Genomic DNA, 19,887 nt, shown 5'->3' with positions numbered 1-19,887 from the left:
AGTTAATTCTGTGCTTAAGTGCATTAGGCCAGAGCTGGGGAAGGAACCAGAGGTGCTACTTCTCCCTTCAGATTGCTACTTCACTGTGCGCCTACACTGGGACAGAGAAAAGGCCACACCGGAAGCATCACTCTGGCATTTATTAAATTCTGAGTTACTGATTTTATGGCCTAGACACCTTTTGAAAGGAATTCTAGTTTGTAAGTTTGTCCGGGAACAGCATTGCGCCAGCAGATGCTGCTGTAGATCACTGGTACCCTGGCAGCGCTTAGCCATACACGCAGGTGCCAACTCTCATAAGCTCCCACTCCTCCCCGTTTTTTGTGTCGTTTCCTAGTCACATCTTCCTTTCCCTGGCCGCTGTCCTGCCGCCGCTGCCGCTGACAGCCGCCTCCCCCCCGGCCGGGTCAGGGCTGGCGGGGCCGACGGCGCGCCCGCGCCCGCTGACCAATGGCAGCCTCCAACACGTAGGCCTGGCCCGCGCAGGCTGGCCGAGGCCAATAGGCGCGCCCCATGCAAAGTACCGCGCCGCGGGACTGCGGTAATTGGCTCCGTTGCCAGGGCGGCGGGGCGCGCGCTGGGCCGCTGCGCGGAGCCGGCGGCGCCGCCGTGAGCGGCAGTGCGGCCGGGCCGAGGAGCGCTGCCCCGCTGTCCCGCCTCTTCGGTACGCGGCGTGTGCCGGCTCCTGTCACGATAGCGGCCAAAGCCGGGGCGCGGAGGGGAAAGAAAGCACCGACGCGCTGTTCCGCTAACTCATTCATTCACGGAGCTCCTTAGCTCACAAGCCTACGGACCCGTCCCGACTCCCGCAGCCCCGCCGCTTCTGGGGCGGGGGCAGGGCTGCCCCCTCGCTGCCAGCGCGGCATCCGCCACCCTTGCAGCCAAACCTGCGAACCGGGAGCAGCCGCCGAGCCCGCGCGCCGCAGGCTGCGGCTGTGGGGAGGGGCGGGCTCAGGGCCCGGAGGCTGGGCGGGAGGGCGCTATGGGCACCGGGGCTTGGGCCCTCCGTGTGCTCCGCCGGCCCGGGTGCGTCCCGCGCGCTCTCCGCACTCCCTGCGCCGCGCGAGTGGCCACGACGCGCTGCGGCGGTAAGCGCACTCGTGTGTTACCGGGTGCTCGCGGTGGCACTGCGACCGCGGAGGCGGGGAAGGCCGGCTGCCCCGCGTGGGCTGTTGCAGCAGCGGGCGAGCGGCCCGGCCGCGCTCCCCTCCGCCCGCAGCCTCCGGACAGCGGCGGGGCGGGAGGAGACGGGCCCCTGACGGGCGGCGGCGGAGCGACCCCACCCCCTCCGCGCGCGCGGGGATCTCCCCACGCGCGCCCCTGGGGGCAACGGGCGCGCATGCGCGGGGGGCAGCGCGGGCCGGCGGAGCCGCGGCGGCCGGAGAATGTCGGGCGCGCGGGGCAGTGGGCGCGTGGCCCCTCCCCTCGGCGGGCGCGCGGCAGCCGTAACGGCGGGGGGGGGCGGAGGCGAGGAGGCGGCGCCTGTGTCGGCGCTGGAGGTTGTGTCCTTCCTGGGGAAGCTGCTGTGCGCAGTCGCGGCGCTGAAGGCGGCTCTGTACCTGCTCCGCAGACTGTGTTTGGCAATGGCCTGGAAGTCGGGAGGCAGCAGCCACTCCGAGCTCATCCACAACCTCCGCAGTAAGTCTGGGGCGGGGGGCGCGGGCGGGGCCCCTCTCGCCTCAGCCGCGCAGGGACCGTTACCGGCCGCACGCACTTCGCATTCCCGCGGCGCGCGCCCAGCCGCCAACTGTCAAGGAGCAGTGCCGGCGGGGGGAGGAGGCGAAGGCGGTGCCCAGCCGGGGGGTGTGTGTCTGGGTGTCCGTTCGGGTCCCTCCCGGGAGGGCGCGGCAAACGCCGCCGCCGTCCCGCAGCCGGGCGGAGGGCGGCGGCCGCTGGCGCAGGGCGGGCCCGGGCTGTTGTTGCGGGAGGAGATGCGGCGGGAGGGGCGGCGCCGATGGCGGTCCCGAAAGGGAAACGCTGTGTGGCGGCCGTGGCTGTTTTCAGCCCGCCGCCTCCCCCCCCTTCTCCGGCCCCGTTCCCGCCGCCTTGTCCCCGCCTGCTCGTAACCCTCTTGTGGGAGCCGAGGCGGGGCCCCGGCGGCAGCTCCGGAGGGCCCGTGATCCGCCGCACGCACCGGGCTCGGTGTCCCTCTGGCTTCGCACCTGCCGTCGCCGCCGAGTCAGCGCGCCCCTGGGCGGTGGGGAGCGGTGCCCCAGGCCCCTTGTCGGGAGGGCGGTGGTGTCGGCGGGCGCGCAGCGACTGTCCTTCGGTCCTTCAGGCCCTGGCTTCCCGCAGTGGGGAGGCCGAGGTTGTTTTTGTTTGGTGAAAGGGACGTGTGGCAGCAGGCCACTCATGAGGTCCGAAATACTCGCTTCTCGCCCCAGTCCCGAGTTGCTCCTTTTGAAGAGGTGGATAGGACCGCTGGGACAGGAAAGGAACTATGCTGAGGTTACAGACTCACATTCTCTTATAGCTTTCCCGTGTCTGCCTGGCACTTGGCGTTCCTTGTCCTTACCGGAGGTTTGTGCTGTCCCCGTGCTGTATGTGGAAGGTGTTAGGCATGTGCCCTTCACTGACATACATCAGCACAAGTCTGCAGGCTCGTTTACATGTGATCTGGGCTGAGAGGACAGGTTGAGAGCACCTCCCTGTTCAGAGCTTCTGTTGTTTGTATTAATTTCGAATTAACCTGTATTAGATACACTTGAAGTGTCTTTTCTTTATTCCTGCTCTTTCCATTCCTCTCCTCAAGTCCATATCCTAGACATAAAAGGATGCAGATTTGGAGCCTGTATTATGGCAGTCGTCTCCTATTTTAGTTGTGCTGCAAGTCCACAGACAACTTCACCTGTTTGACCTCATTATTTTCGAGGCATTGGAGGAGAACCATCCTTGTGGTTTTCTCCAATTTGATTATGTTGGATCCTTTGATTCTGTGGTCTTTACCAGCATTTTCTTTTGCTGCTCTTTTGAGAACTCTTCCATCCAGTAGCACAATGTGTGTTGAAGTGACTTTCAGTTTCACTGTAAAAACTGCCTCGTTAACAAATAGATAATATTTTCTCTAGTTATGACAGTTGCAATGCATTTTTTGGCTTGATTGTTTTTCAACTGTAAGGGCTAGAAATACTGTTTTGGTGAAATTCTGTTCACTTAACACAGCAGGGGAAGACTTTCTGATGTAAAAATGAATGTCAACTTCCAAAATATATCCAAAAGGTCATTATTGCCAGAATTGTCCATGGCTCTGAGAATCTGAGGGCAAAACTGATTTATTTGTTGAAGAAAACAATGACACTGTTTTTCAACACATGGAAAGCTGTTTAGGGCTTTGCAAATAATAACAAATTAAAAACTGTTATAGTTAGTACACAACAATAACAGCCAGTATAGGATGAGGGAAGTAAACTACACGTGTTTAAGATGCTAATCTCAAAATATACAGTGGTGGTAGTTACCTGGAAAATTATAGTCTGTAATTTCCCTCTCCCCCTCTGGTTTGCAAAAATATTTGCCAAAATATTTTGAGGGGTGTGAAATAGTGGATTGGAAATTAAATATTGCAGAGGCACAAATATTTTTGATCTTGCAGCAGAATTGTGTTGTTGACTCTAGTGATGCCGTAGGGCATTGTCAGTGCGGAGCAGTTGCACCTTATGGACCATAACTTTTAAATAAGAGTTCTCCAGGTAAGATCATACCTTGTTGCTAAAGTTGGGAGCAGGTTTAGAAGAAAATACTGTTTTATATGATACCTACTTCTCTCAGGTATATTTTAAAGAAACTTCAAATAATTGATTACAGAAAGACTAAAATATTCTAGGTAATTCTTTTTGAATAGTAGATCCCTCAATGTATGAAACTTTTTTTCTCTAAAAACAGCTAAGCAGCAGAGCATTTCTGGCATTTTTATGACAGAAGTAAGAATGCAAGGCCGATTAGGTTAATTTCATGTTGTCTTAATGTTTATCTTGTGGGTAACTGTAATTTGCATAACTTAAAGGAAATAATGCGGATTGTAGTGACACAGTATGTTTTCTTCTGCAGCCTGGTTGAGAGGTTCTTGCTCCTGCCCCTATGCCACAAGTCTTCATTTTACTGTGCTTATAGAACTGCTTGTGAGGGAGACTGTGTTGTGTGACTGGGTTACTTTCTCATTACTTTCCTTGCAAAACATTGAGGTTTAAACTCCTCAATATCTGGAAGCTGTTGTACTATAATGGTTAGAGAAACAGTGAACGTTGTTTTGGGTGTAAATGCGCTGGGGAGAGTAGGAGCTTCTTAAACTGGTTTTGCTTCCAAATAAAAACATTCACTGGAAGACTCCTGTAGGCTACATATTCTTTTCCTTTGAAACAGCTAAAAGATAATTCTTTATTGTAAGTTGTTATTGACAGTTACTGTCTCTTCGATGTTTTGGCAATAAAGAGCTGTAATTTCATGAAACTATATTAACATGAGCTTATTGCTCATTTCACTGTTGCCTTAACTACAGAATTAACTTTTCTATAATGGTAAAGATCGATGTTTTAGAGCAGCGGTAAGTGCGTTTGTGTGTTTATATGCAGATTTAGGCATGTGTTCTTTACAAGTCTTATCTTTGCTTTCGTGTCTTAAAAGAGACAAACTAATGAAGAGGGCCCTGGAACTCTGCATATTTTTCAGTGCATAGAGACAAGTGACTGAAGAATGTTCCATGACTTTTTGTTTTATTGTTTTCATTTTTAGCTGTTTGTTGCATCATAAACATGTTATTGCACCGTTCATTTGAGGCATTATACATACGTGATTTGTGACATATACAAAATAAATTTGCTTAAAATCCACTTTTTCTTCACAATAAAAATGCTGTCCTTGAATGTGCTGTTTCCACAAGGTGTTCAGCTGCTTTGTTTTCCAGTGATTCTCGAAACTACTTCTCATTTTAATGACTTTTTTTTTTTTTTAAATGTTTGATTCTTCCAGCTTTAAAGTTATTTAAAAATATTTTTTTCTCCTTTACAGAGTAGTTACTTCAATCTTGGGTTCTTCCTAACTGAAAATAGTTGAACACAGGCTTTCAAATTTGAGCAAAATTTTGCCCTAAAAATATTTAAATAAAGATCTTTTAGAAGATGACACTTCTAGGAAACTATCTAAATGCGGATTACTGTAGGGTTAGAAATCATGCTAAACATAGAAATAATTGACTGTGTTTAAATACATAACTGTGACTGGAGTTTCTTTTTGTTATGAACCTACTGTATAGGGATGCTGAGAAGACAGGGAAAGACTGGTTAATTGATTTATGTACTGTTATCTTGCTTGGTTTAAGATCTTTAGATTCTGTATCTGTATCTTTTTTTCCCCCTCTCTTTATCTTCAGTTGTCCACTGTTCTCTCATCTTACTATTGGATCATTTTAATCTCATTCTGTCTTTTATTCTTGGGCTCTTGCCAAGTCCTATTGCTTTACATGCCAGCATCGTAGAAATCATGTTTTCTTCCCCACCTGCAGAACTGAAAAATTGGTCCCTGTCCAATTTACAATCCATCAAAGTTAATTAAGTTTTTATATCGCACCTCTCCTTCTCTCCTTCAAATCAATATGGTGTGCTGCCATATGATGCTCTTTCTTTGTTTATTTCTCTGATCATGTCATACCAGTGGTGTTATAAGCTTCGTGGTGTTATACATTCTCCTGAATACACCTTTCCAGGCAAAATTGAAGGTGAATTAACTTGACTGTGGCTCGAGTGCTGCATAATGTTAACCATCTGTGGGCTTCTTTCCTGCTACACTGTTTCTTCTTCATCATCCAATAAACCTGTATCATAAAAATTAGCAACTGTAATTTATGAGATACCACAAATTCCATAGAATTTTGTGCCTCATTTGAGACCAGATTCCTAATTTTTCAGTGTGAATTGTGTTTTGAATCAATACATATTCAAATATTGTCAGGCTTTGTGAATTCTGTTCTTAGATATGCTAAAGGTATTTCTCTGAGTATTTTATTACTTAGATGTTAAATAATTAGAAATGACGTCTTGGCAAGTTTCATCATGGTGAAGGGTAGCCTATAATGAATCTGCACATTTGTTGCAGGTGTTTGATTGCTGAGGATATATTTATTTGGGAACTGCCATTAATGTGAAGGCATTGAATATGGCATTGCTAAGCCTAAGCTAGGTTCAGCAAAAACGAAACATTATTTTTGTTTTGTTTTTTTCCCCTTCTGTGTTATTTCCCTTAGTTTGTCCAAATCTCTTCTACATCTGTCTAATTTTGCTCAAGGAAGAATAACGTAACTTGGATGAACATGAAGAAGCGAAATAGCAATGGAAAGTTAGACAAATAAAAAACACTTAACCCAAATTTAGTATTACCACTGTACAAGCAGTTATGCTGCCTGTTGTGTGCATTTGGTAAACACACTTTCCTTGTAGTATTGAGGCATGAATGACTGAGCATTGTAATTCATGGCGGGATAATGAAACAGTTGAAAATTTCAATTTTATTTTTAAAAAGTTTACACATTCACTGATATTAACATACTAACATTTAAGAATATCTAAATTTAAAAAAAAAATAAATTTAGCTAAAGTCTCAGGTGGCATAGAGTTGAAATCTATGATGTTATTTTTTTTGAGCACTGGGATTTTGTTGTTGTTAGCAATTCAAATAATTGCCTAAAAGAGCTGCCATGAGGCTTTCCTGTTAGTGATTTAAGTATTTCTTACTGATTTGCACATGTCAGTGAAATATTTTGGAGGACTTTCTATACCCCTAACCTTTTAAGAGGGAGATCTTGAAGTAAATCAAGGCAGTTTAACATCTCAGAAAACAAGAAATGTTAACAGAAAGGAAGAATAACTTTTAAAACATTCATCACATTTTATCTGTGTGTAAATTATGATGGTGTTCTTAATTGGTTCTTTGGCATAATTTTCCCCCTCAATTTTAGACAATGTGTCCATGTAATTTTAAAAACATACCTGCTTTTTCCCACAACAACCCCAAAATTCAGTGCAACAGAGTCCAAGTTCTCAGTCATCCAGGAAAAAGGAGAGCCTGTTCTTGGCTGCTTATTTGTATCACAACACTTCATAATCAGTCATTTTAGTTTAAAAATGTATAGGGTTTTTTCGTTGTTTGTTTGTTTGTTTGGTAGTCCAAAGCTGCCTGGTAACCCGTAGTAAAATAGAAATAATTTTGCAAATCTGTTCCCTTGGAGGTGATCACCCTTGCTTGCGGGTATGTTAAAAACTGGGAATCTCGCATGATTTAGTTTCAATGTAACTCACAGCCTTTCTTTTGATGCTACTGTTTCTTCCACCTTGGGGTAGTATCAACAGCTCAGTAAGAGCCATTAATAAGCTTGGAAAGAAACGCATAATGTTCGTATTCTTCTGAATTATTTTTTTCTGTGAATACAATACCTGAATATAAAACCAATAACACTTTTAAAGTAAAAGTTTATCTTAAGATGAGGTTCACCTTATTAATGTTTTTACTTTTGATTTAAATTACCAAATTTTGGCAAAAATTACAGTATCACAGTATGTTTGGGATTGGAAGGGACCTCAAAAGATCATCTAGTCCAATCCCCCTGCTGGAGCAGGAACGCCTAGGTGAGGTCACACAGGAACATGTCCAGGTGGGTTTTGAATGCCTCCAGAGAAGGAGACTCCACAACCTCCCTGGGCAGCCTGTTCCAGTGCTCTGTCACCCTCACTGAGAAGAAGTTTTTTCTCAAATTTAAGCGGAACCTCTTGTGTTCCAGCTTGATCCCATTACCCCTTGTCCTATCATTGTTTGCAACCGAGAAGAGCCTGGCTCCATCCTCATGGCACTCACCCTTTATATATTTATAAACATTAATGAGGTCCCTCCTTAGTCTCCTCTTCTCCAAACTAAAGAGACCCAGCTCCTTCAGCCTTTCTTCATACGGGAGGTGCTCCACTCCCTTAATCGTCTTCGTTGCCCTACACTGGACCCTCTCCAGCAGTTCCCTGTCCTTCTTGAACTGAGGGGCCCAGAACTGGACACAATATTCCAGATGTGGTCTCACCAGGGCGGAGTAGAGGGGAAGGAGGACCTCTCTCGATCTACTAGCCACCCCCCTTCTAATACACCCCAGGATGCCATTGGCCTTCCTGGCCACAAGGGCACAGTGCTGGCTCATGGTCATCCTGTTGTCCACCAGGACCCCCAGGTCCCTTTCCTCTACACTGCTCTCTAATATGTAATTTCCCAACCTATACTGGAACATGGGGTTGTTCCTGCCCAGATGCAGGACTCTACACTTTCCCTTGTTAAATTTCATTAGGTTATTCCCCGCCCAACTCTCCAGCTTGTCCAGGTCCCGCTGGATGGCAGCACAGCCTTCTGGCGTGTCAGCCACTCCTCCCAGCTTAGTGTCATCAGCAAACTTGCTGATAGTACACTCTATTCCCTCGTCTAAATCGTTAATGAATATATTGAATAATATTGGCCCCAGTACTGACCCCTGAGGCACTCCACTAGATACTGGCCTCCAACTAGACTCCGCACCATTGACTACCACTCTCTGGCTTCTCTCCTTAAGCCAGTTTGCAACCCACCTCACTACTCTATTGTCTAGACCACACCTCCTCAACTTAGCTGTGAGGATGCTGTGGGAGGCTGTGTCAAAGGCTTTACTGAAGTCAAGGTAGACCATATCCACCGCTCTGCCATCATCCATCCACCTTGTTACATTCTCATAAAAGGCTATGAGGTTGGTCAAGCATGACTTACCCTTGGTAGAGCCATGCTGACTGCCCCTAATAACCCTCTTATCCTTGATATGCCTTGAGATGGCACCAAGGATAAGCTGTTCCATTACTTTCTCAGGGACAGAGGTGAGGCTGACTGGTCTATAATTACCCGGGTCCTCCTTCTTGCCCTTGGAGTAAACTCTTTCAGAGTAAACTCTTGGAGTAAACTCTTTCAGAACTCAAGACAAGTCAATTTTTTGAATGATACATCTTTTGGACCGGTTGACTTGTGAGTTATGTACTAAGACTTCAGTACCTGAATACTGCAATGTTGGACTTGAGCACAAAGTACTCTTAAACGCTTGCATTGTCAAAATCTAGAAGAGATGGTCAGACAAATATAACTTTTGAAATACTTCTGTATTTTTGCTATTATGACAGCTTTGTTGCAAGAGTTGGCATCATGTTTTGCTGATCTTTTGATCCTCTTCAGCTTTTGCATAGTAAGAGTGCCTGTTTTAATGAAACCATCTTCATAATAACAGACAACTTATGTGGTCTGGCTGCTGTTCTTGACAGCATTGGCTTTTCTGAAATGGATCAGCAAAGTGGTTGCATGGAATCTGCTCAGTAAGGTATGAGATACTCAGCATCTGCCTTTCTTTAAAGATCTACTAAAGGTATTGAAGTAGTCTTTAATCAGGCCTTACTGTGACTAGAATTGCTTATCTGTCTGTCCTATCCGGCTAAGTTTATCTTACCCTCTGCAACAGTTTTTAGTTACTGTTAATGATTGTTGCCCCTTTGTAATGAGCTCTGGAGTTTTGACATTCTGTGTGATTTGTAGGTGAAGTTCAGCCCTTTCAAATGGAGAAGGATCAATGTGTACTCAGAGGTGAAGCATTGCTCATCTGTGCATGGGCGTTAAAGTGTTTGGAAAACGCAGTTCTGTGTTCTTGCAGGTTGAACCTAACCTTAAAGTCACTTCTTTCACTCAGCTGCTGATGCAGATTTAGGAAAAATCAACGTAACCATTTCAATAAATGTGAGTATGTTATAGACAGCTTTTGTGATAAAGATATGCATTATAGGACTATGAGCAAAGAATTAGCGTGCCTTTCTCCACCCCCAGAGAAGAAAATGGTTAATACCAACTTTTCAACTTTGGCTGTGGTTAAATATGTCTAAATTAGTAATCTGCAGACTTTTGGATCCATGAAAATTAATAGAGAGATCTTATCCATTATACTGAAACTGACTTCTTGTTTTTGAAGCTGATCATTATTAAGTAGGGAAGGAGTACTCCCATAAATTTCAAGTGAAATTTTGGAAAGTAAGTTTGTATTTAATTGAATCTGAGGGCTGTATATGAATTCGTCATGTTGAACCTGGCTTTGGTTCCCATGTGGTTTTTATCTGTGCATGTTTTGAGTAGCATTTAGATGCTAATGTAACATTAAAAAAAAAAAATGTGCCTCTGGGATTTTCATGGGATTCAAACTTTGTGTTTAATTTCTGGACTCTAAGATTAGTTCTGACAGGCCCTTACTTTCCTCAGTCTTTCTGTTGTTGTGTCTCTGAATGACAAACTCAACTGATTCCTTTGGATTAGCAGTATGCAATATTCTGTTTGAATAATGTGTTACTGTGAATCTGGATCATAGTGGGAACAGGCAGGCAGCTGAATGTTTGAGGCAGATGATCTTAAATTATGAGCAAAGCTCAAGAGGTTTGTATGTATAAGTGGTTTAAAAAACGCGGGTTTCCAAACACCTACTTTCAGTTTCTTAAGCACAAAGGGCTTTATATGTTTTGGGGTCAACTGTCCTTTTGTGGATCTTGGGATGCTAATCCATCACTTCTTGTTCAAAGTGCTTTCTTTGTGTTTAAGGTTTACTGTGAAATCTCCCTATGCTTTATACTTACAAAAAATTCTGTTAACTGAATTGTTTTCTTTCACATTGTTTTTCTTCCTCCCCCGACACAAAAAGACCCTGACCTTAAAAACATCAGTTGATCAGCTGCTTAAAACCAAGTAACTTCACATTGCTTGAAAATCAAGATGTGGTTCTGTTCCAGCTCACTTTCCTCTTGAAAGTTCCTAGCTGGTTTGTGTGGGTCAGATAGAGACATCTGGAAACTGTTGTCACTTAAATTTTAAACTACTTGATTTCATTTTTTTTTCTAATATATGTTCTCCTGAAAAGTCATCTCCATAAGTGAAATACTCTGCAGTGCTTATGGATAAAGTAATCTGGGGGAGAAACCGAACTACGTGGATGCTGAAATCGTCCCACAGTAAATGGTTTTGGGATCTGCAGGAGCATTTTCTTTATGTAAAGCCAGCAACAGGAGGTGTCTGAAGAGCTGTTTATAGTTTGCATAGTGAGCTCGTGTGCTGGATTTTATCATGTGGCAATGAGACATCCTTTTTGTGGTCTGGAAGCTAGTCTTAGTGCAAATGTTGACTGCTAGTATTTTATGGCTTGGTTGGAAACTTATTTGGTTGATAGTCAGGATACCATCAGTGATGTAGGCAGTTCTTTGAAATATAAGCTTTACAGTAATGTATTTGTTGCTAAATAAAAAGATAAGTTGTTTACTTGTTGCAAGTCCCTGGTGTCTTTTCAGACTTCAGGTCTTTTTTCCTTGCTCTCTGACAGCCAACTGCCCAGTTTCCCAGGTTACATTCAACAGTGGTATATTTCCACCTTCAAGTCTAAGGACTGCTCTGTGAGCTCTTTTCCTGTTTTCATGGTGTTATTTGTGGAAAAGAAGCAAACCAGAGTGAGTTTTCAAAACATGCTCCAATTATGTCAAGCTGTCATTGCCACAGCTTCTGCAGAGTAACTGTTGAACTCTGCAGGCTGTTCTCCACTCTTAAGTGGTTACTTTTTGGCTTCAGCCGTTTGAAGCTTAGGAGTTGTGCTGATATAACTCTGATACATAGAGTTTACTTTTGATTTTAAGCTATAAGCTGGTATGTTTGTGTGTTAGCCTTTGCTGGAAAACATGTTATAATCAGTACTTCCAACAAATCAGATATTAAATTATCAGAGTCTTGGAACCTCATAGTCTCCTCAAGAAGAGTCTTCTGTGCACATTATCATTTCCTGCAATATATAGCTTCCTTTTAAGATTTAGAAAATGTTTTGCATTGGCATTTTATTCATAAATCATTTACTGCTGTCTTGGGGCTTTTTTGGCATTGAGAGATGGCATGAAATTGCCCTCTTCTTTGCAATGTAGACTTTTAGTATTGACTTTTTTAGATTATATACTTGTTTTCTGGGCTTCAGTTCAGAATCTGATAGGGGTTTGTTCCAGACAGAATTAAGATCGTGGCAGCTGGTCATCTTGGGACTGCAGGAAGGAAGGAACTTTGATTGAAGTTCAGTACCTTGCTTGTTGCTGTGTTTCCTCTGTATGAAACCATGGGACAAAGAAAAACTAATTTTGTTGTCAACACAGAAAAAATTACTACAAAGTCAGTATTGATTTTACTGTTTAGGGCTTGCTTACTTTTCTAAATTCCAACCTAAAATTTGTTGTTGTTTTTACTTAGGACTGAATAGCACTAGTATTCCAAGAGTGGTTCATTTTTTTGTTTGTTTGGGTTTTTTGTTTGTTTGTTTTAATTCTGTTGTTCACCATTGCATAATAAGCAAAGTTGAAAAGCAGACTTAATCTGTAGGGGGATAATGTGATACCCTGTAATTCCACATTCATATCTGAGTGGGTGTATATTTTATGAAGAGGGAACGTTATTCTGTAATTGAAGTACATGGCTGAGACATGAGGTCCAGGTTCTCCCTCTGGTTCTGCTTGTTAGCAAACAGGACTCATAACCACGGACGTAGTTATATGCTGTGCTTTTATTTCAGCGCTGGGAAACCAGGGGTTCGCACCCAAAGCTGGCTTCGACCACTGATTCGAACTCCACTACATTTATACAATTTGGTTACATACATATTCAGTAGGGTTACAATGTATGTATTGCATATTCATCAGATTACATCATTATTTCACAATATCAGTTGCAACACCTTGGAACTACTCTAAGCATGCGCAGTGTCCTCTGGTGGTCGTTCAGGGGGTCTTCAGGATGAAGTAAGGAGTCTTCGTCACTCGTGAACTTTTCACCTTTTGTCACTGCACATGCGCACTATTCCTATATTCATTATAAAATCATGTAAAATACTCAGGTTTCTTAGATGCGCATCCTCAGCACGTTCTATCCGTTCAAGATAAGATAAGGACTTACTGAGAACTAACAGAACTAATTTTCAGTTCTCTACTCTCAAACTAAGAGATAAAAACTTGTATACCACCTGTGAAATTTCAAGATAAGGTGAGAATCTTGGATACAGTTTACAAAAGCAAAATACAGCCAACTATAACATGCTGGGGACTCTGTGAGTGAGTCACTTTTGATTTACTGATGAAAAAGATGACACTACAGTCAGCAAATCTCAGGGGTGTTAGCTGAATGAGAGCATCCTGAGTGCTCAGAATTTGTAGATTATAAGCAGCTATTATTTTAATTTTTGAGGGGGTCGTTTGCCTGTCAGTGTAAGCATCACACTTGATAAAGTTGTACATACTTCGGCTGAAACAAAGTTTTGTGCTTTGTTTTGCACAGACATCCACAGACAGTCTCTGTCATGGAACTCCTATACTCTGACTAAACAATTTGGGGAAAGAATGAGTGAAATATATAACTAAAGTAATAGAATGGAGGTGGAATGAAATTTGAAATGCTGAGAGGGTGAATTTGCTTTAAGCAGAAAGACAACAGAAGTGGATGAGAGAGGTGGCAGGCTTAAGAGGGGAAATGAATTATGGGTAGTGTGAAAGAAGAGGTTTGGAAGAAGCCTGAAGTTACAGCAGTACAGAGAGGGTCCCCTGAAAACTGTAGGAGGTTCTCAGCCTTACCGTAGGGGCCTGCAGTGGCTCTTTCAAGCTGGAAACTTGATCCGGGTATTCTCTTCATGGCTTTTTCCCCAAGGCGCAAAAGGAAGAGCAGTTGGCTACCTGTAACTTCTAGAATGTATGTATCTATCTGCGCAATACACAATCTCAAGGAATAAATTGCTATTTTATATCTTTCCTGAGTGCTTCTTAGCTGCTGCTTTTTGACCCTTCTGCCTTTCTCTCTTCACCCCTATTGTAATCATTTTTTTTTGGAGCCACTGATTTCTGGTGATACCTAGGGACAATCTAACAGTCAATTTTGTTTGTTTGTTTCTATGCTTTCTTCACAGAACTGATATTAAACTAATTCCAAGTGGTCAGGGGATTTTTTTTTTTTGTTTCTTACTATCTTAAATTGTCAGTGCCAGTGTGTTAATGGATTGATTTGTTTGTTTTCTTTTGGGGTACAATTTTGCTCACTAAGTAAACTCAAGAACTGCTGCAAATGCCTGCTGTCTCAGATGTAAAAAAAAACTTGCATTGAAATGAGGAGCTTCCTCTAACTGGGACTGCAGTATACAGTTATAAATTAAGTCAAAGCACGGAATATGTGTAATGTGTGTGGTCTGTGAGGGGACTATATACTTTTTCTGGGACTTACCAGGTATAGAAATAATTCTAAAAAAAAAATGTAAAAAAATATTATTTTCCTTAGTAATTTGGTAGTATATTCCTATTGCAGGTCTATTTGATAGTTTGTCTTCAGACTAGAAAGCAAAATGATTGGGTGGGTTATTTTGCTCCCTGAATTCAAGCTACCCTTACACAGGATAATTAAATCCAGGTAGTAGCTAAGAAAAAAAAAAAATAAAAAAAAATTCCATGATTGATAAAGGGTAGTTGAGGGCACACTGTAAACAGTCAGAGAAGCCTTTGCAGAAGTTAGCCCAAGCCTGGGCACAGCTGTGTTAGTGTTGGTAGTACTTTAAAATAACAGTGGTGCGACTTCAGTTAGGACAATCTTACAAAAGCTCCTTAATCTGACTTTTGTTACTGCATTGTGGGTTAAATTTTTAAAGTACCCAAATTATCTATTTTTTCCTTTTAAGTATAACTTTCCAAATAAATCCTCCTTGTCTAAAGTAAATAGTTCAATGAAGCAATCCATTGTTGATATGTCAGTTATTTGTAATTTATATTGTGTCTTTTAATGGAAGTGGTTGATTTTTTCCACTTGTTTTCTAAAGTTTTCTGTTACTCATAAATGTCTCTTCAGAACTTAAAAAAAAAAAAGAATTATCATTTTATCTTGAAAAGTGAACAAAGATGCAAAGTGTTTAGATTTAAAAACTCTTTGGCCAGACCCAGCATAAGAATTCTGATTCTGTAGGAGTTTATTTACAATAGGATTTTTTTCTTTTGCTAACACAAAAGAGAAACAGGTCTTGAAAATAAAATACTAAGCAAGAATGCTGCAGCTTCACATTTCTAATCGCCTTTGTATATTTTTCAGTAATTACTTATAGCTTCTTAGAAATACGAATTATGTTTTGTTTGGTGTGTAAAGTAATATCAGTTTCTTACTATGTTTTCAGGAATATCAAAGGTGTGCAGGAAGCTGAGTTTTTCTAGGGGACAGATCTTTGCAAATGGTCTCTACTGTTTCAGAAAAGCATCTACAACTGCTGGGGAAGTCCTGTTCAAAGTTCACTGGTCTAAGCATTGTTTGATCTAGGGACCAAAGCTTAAATTCTAGCATGATGAGGTTTAGAATCTTAGAGGGGGTAAGGTAGTGTGATTTCTCACCATGTTAGGAATATATTAACGTATTTCACATGCTCTTGTGTTGCAGAAGAGAAACAATGCCTCCAATTTGATTTATCTGTTTATTTGTAGAAAATGGAATAATCAAATCAGACAAGGTATTTGAAGTAATGCTGGCTACAGACCGTTGCCACTATGCAAAATACAACCCTTACATGGATTCTCCACAGTCTATAGGTAAGAGCATCTTGTAAGAATGATTGATATTGTACGAATTTGCATAACTGTCACTGCCTTTGTCATATATTTTAAGAATGGGAACACAATTTTTAAAATTTGGAAGCATGTTTAGTTCTTTATCAGTTTAATACCTTTTAACTAAGTTTCAATTTATTATGGAATGCAATTGGCATACTTGTCTACATCAAGTAGATGGGTGGCCTTTAGTCAACATTAATATGTGTAATATGTGTTTATTATTTAAACCACGGTTTGTGGTGGTGTAGCTGATGTTTAAATATTTTAAAATCGTTTATATCCAGTTTACATCAGAAACAATCTCTCTCTTTTCAGAAGTGATTCACTTGAGATCAATGTCAGGTTCCTTAAACTTTTACGTGAGATTTTTTTTTAATATGAAAATAGGCTTTAAATGACAAGATCTTCTGGTAGGACAGTGGTTTAGGGCAGTTGTTTCCTATCCAGATCCCAGTTTTATCTTTCAAAGGCAAGAGAATGAATTAGGCGAATCTACCTTTTTTTTTTTTGGGTGGTCAGAACTATGAATTGTAATGGGATTTTATTATTTGTATACGAAAATTTAAAAATCTTGTAAGAAACATACTCAAAAGCTTATACATCTCCAGAGAAACAAATATAAGTGAGTGTTCCTCCACATTTTCTCATAGTTGTGTGCTGTTTGCAACATAGACAAGGTTGTTGTTTCCAGGAGTTTTAGGGTCCCCACCACATCAAACTTGAACAAACAAATCCAGGTTTTTACATAGGCACTGAGTGATAAAGCTATTAGATTATTCTGGGAGACATTACTCTTCTGAATTCAACACAGTTGATCAAGCTAAGGCGATATAGTGACAAAATAGAGATTGTAATTGAGATCAAGGATGATAGAAACTTTTTTATTGTCCAGAGGTGACAAAGCATAACTTTCAGATGATGTACCTTAATTCACTTCTGAAGAAAGAGTACCTATGTAACCATTGGGTAGGAGGGGGTATAGTGCCCTGAATGACAGCAACAATTAAGGTATTGCATTGTGCAGTCAAGGTAATAGCGATCATAAGGTTGCTGTCTGAACAATGATCAACACATTCTTCCATTATCGTTTTACAGGTTTCCAAGCAACAATCAGTGCTCCACATATGGTAAGCTTTAAACTTATGTCATTAGTATAGGTGATTTTATAAACATCCAGATGCTTCTGAAAGAAAATATTTATCATAGCAAATTTAATGAACAGTTGATTGCTGTGATACTGTTGTCTCAACTGCCTAGTGGGAGGGCGCAGAAAAGATTTAGCCAGATTTTTCTTGGAGATGCACAGTGACAGAATGAAGGGTAGTGGACAAAAAAGTGCCACATGGGGAATTTTGGTTAGTTTCTAGAATGGGAAGAAAAAAATCACGTTGAGGGTAGTTAAACACTGGAACAGGTTTTGCAGATTGTGGAAATTCTGTTCTTTGATATACAAAGAAGCTGACTGAACAGGGCTCTAAGCAGCCTAATTTAAATTGCCCTGGTATAGAAAGAATGTTGGACCACAGGATTCCCAGACATCCTTTCCAACCTAAATTACTCTGACTGTGATTTTTAAAAATATAAGAATTCAGGAGTGGATAACAATGATTTCTGTGATGTGGTATTGCTGTAATGCCTTTAATTATTTGGAGAGGAAGAAAATACTTCGTACTGAAATGCATCTGACCAGGGCATTCATGACCGAGCTTTAAGAGGGAATTTCAGTACATAGAGAAATTATATCTGTGCTAGATCTATGTTTCCTTATTTGAGATGAAGTATGGGTAAAAGCATATATTTTGTCCTTGCAATGTTTGAAACATGTCAAAACATAGTAGAAGTCTGCTCTTGACTAAAAACTACATAGTTGGGTTAAAATTTACCTAGATACCAATATAAAAAACCCAGGAATTCTGTGTAGAAATGGTAATGATTTTATTCAAGCAAAGACAGAGAAGGTGGCACTGTGGCTAAGGGAGAAAATAAGTATTATGTTTTCAAAATTTTAACTCACCTAAGGCATTATCTTTGAATTATCCTATGTTTATCACTAGTAGTATGTGAAGTGTTAGAGCAAAAAGGAAATGCGTACTCTAAGCAAATGTTAACAATAAATGTTCTAATAGTAAGTGTTCTAATCACTTCTGTTTTTCTGCGTGTGGTTGATTAAGCCATAAGAGTGTGGTAATGGTTATCTCTGAAACATTAAAGAATGAATAGTTTTTTTAGTCTGCAACCTAAGCTTAGTTTTTGTACCAGGCCACCATGTAGGAAATTGAAACTTATGAAGTGTATCTACATTTCATATATGAGCCTGGCTATGTGCCTTTGTAAAAGTTAACTTCTTTTTCATGCTCTTTGATTCAGCAAGTGTGCAGGTTATGTAAGAGATAGTTTTGATAGACATTTTTCATGATGCTCCAGAGCTGCCTTCTTCCCAGCTAACCTCTGTCCCAGCGTGTTCAAATGTATATAGCATAATGATAAACTGAATTCTTTATCGACCACATGCTGCTGGAACAGTAAGAACCACCAGACCTGAAGAGAATTAAATTGATTTATGATATCTGTCCTAATAACTATATCTAAATTCAAGTGTGTGCTATTAGAGAAGCTTGAATGGTCAGATGAGTTTATATCTATATATACTAAAAAGAATAATGTATATACACAGACATGCACAAAATTTGTTGAAATCAATGAAATAACAATGATTATATAATGTAGTTAACTCCCCTCCCACATTTTTGTAATACAAAATGATTCTGAAATTTCTTACATGAATCCTCAGTGCATTGCCCAAAATCACTGAAGAAATGAACATATATTGGGTAAAACAGACACTTAAAATATTTTGAAATTTTCTGTCTTCTTCTCTTAGCATGCATATGCTCTTGAACTTCTGTCTGACCAGTTACATGAAGGAGCCAAAGCACTTGATGTAGGATCTGGAAGTGGAATTCTTACAGCATGCTTTTCGCGAATGGTGAGATCCTTCGTTTAATCACTTGACCATCAGAACTGTTTGAACTGCAGCATAACTCTGAACTAAAGGGCAGAAAAAAAAGTACCCTTCATACAGTGGACTGATGTAGAAAGTAATTTACTCCACTGGGTGTGATTAGTACACGTTTCTTACCCTACCTGATACTACATGGTGAAGTTAAAGGATCTGGTAAATTGTGTGTTGGTGAAGAAACTGTCTAGAGAAGAAGTTTTTTTTCTTGGTGATATTTCAGTGTTCCTTTATAGCTTGAAGGAAGGAGGTGTTCATCTTGTACAGCCCAGTTTTTATGTTACTTTGTGTAGCAATGAATGTTCTTGTTGTGATCAATTTGCATGTCTTTCTGTTACGAGAACTTAGTGAGACGTATTATTTTTCCACAGGAAAATACAATGTATGTATATAAATTGTCTTTGAATTTAACTTCCCTTTTTTCCTTGTTACTATGTTGCATGAGCATCACTATAAGTATTATCCATGTAATCTTTTCTAAGATCAGAATTTATACTCTTTTTTACATCTTCTCTAAGTAACTTAATCTCTGGGTTTTTCAACCTGTATGTAAGGAATTCTCTGTGGTTCCACCCTATCTTACAGCAGGGGAAAAAAATGTTTTATGATGGCTGTAACTACAGTGCTTTTAGACTAATTTATGTAGTGGAATATAATCAGTTCTTTCTTCTCCATTGCAGGATTTTATTATTGCTTTATAACTAGCAGAGACCTTCATTAAACTGCCAACTAGATTTTTTTCTGTCTTTCTGAGAAGTTAAATTGGAATTGTGATGCATTTGATATATCATCATATGGGTTTTTTTGGTAGTTTTCTATTTTCAAGCATTGATCTGTTGAGTCTGTGATTGCTTCTGGTTTCGTATGTTAAGAATTAGATAAGAACACTTAGGGGACTGGCCAATGCACCAGAAAAAATATTTGTTTTTTAAGTGCTAGCTGCAAAATTAAAAAAAAAAAAAAAAAAGGTAGTTGAGATAAGTTAACCAAACTGCAGTTTAGAGGAAATCTTAAATATCACTTATTCAACTTTCTACCCACTATTTTTGATCTAGCTTTGTAGTCAATAATCAAGTGCTAGTACCATGCATGTGAACTTCAATCCTACAAACATTAAAACTTTTATCCAGCTTGTGTGTATTTCTCACTAAGAGGTTACAAATGCATAGAGGATTAGCCATTTTCAATAAGACGTAGTTGTGGGCACTTTATTTT

At 41.0% G+C, this 19,887-nt stretch overlaps 1 protein-coding gene across 6 annotated transcripts in view; it reads left to right on the top strand.

The window, feature by feature from the left end:
- The first annotated feature begins 592 nt into the window (after nt 1-592).
- Nucleotides 593-19,887, top strand: part of PCMT1 (protein-L-isoaspartate (D-aspartate) O-methyltransferase) — a 37,513-nt gene continuing 18,218 nt past the window's right edge. The window contains exons 1-4 of one of the 6 annotated variants that reach the window (XM_065057473.1): nt 593-664; nt 15,531-15,635; nt 16,752-16,783; nt 18,538-18,642. In XM_065057473.1, the coding sequence (XP_064913545.1) occupies nt 15,569-15,635; nt 16,752-16,783; nt 18,538-18,642 (204 nt within the window). In that variant the 5' untranslated portion in view covers nt 593-664; nt 15,531-15,568. Of the gene's footprint in view, nt 665-816; nt 1,089-1,365; nt 1,639-15,530; nt 15,636-16,751; nt 16,784-18,537; nt 18,643-19,887 lie in introns of those variants that run through there. The other 5 variants (XM_065057474.1, XM_065057471.1, XM_065057472.1 and 2 more) reach the window with 5 other exon arrangements.

The sequence above is a fragment of the Columba livia genome, chromosome 3 (genome assembly GCF_036013475.1).
Source record: "Columba livia isolate bColLiv1 breed racing homer chromosome 3, bColLiv1.pat.W.v2, whole genome shotgun sequence".
Taxonomy (NCBI): domain Eukaryota; kingdom Metazoa; phylum Chordata; class Aves; order Columbiformes; family Columbidae; genus Columba; species Columba livia.
The sequence above is the reverse complement of the archived record's forward strand: the minus strand, read 5'-3'. Positions and strand labels throughout refer to the sequence as shown.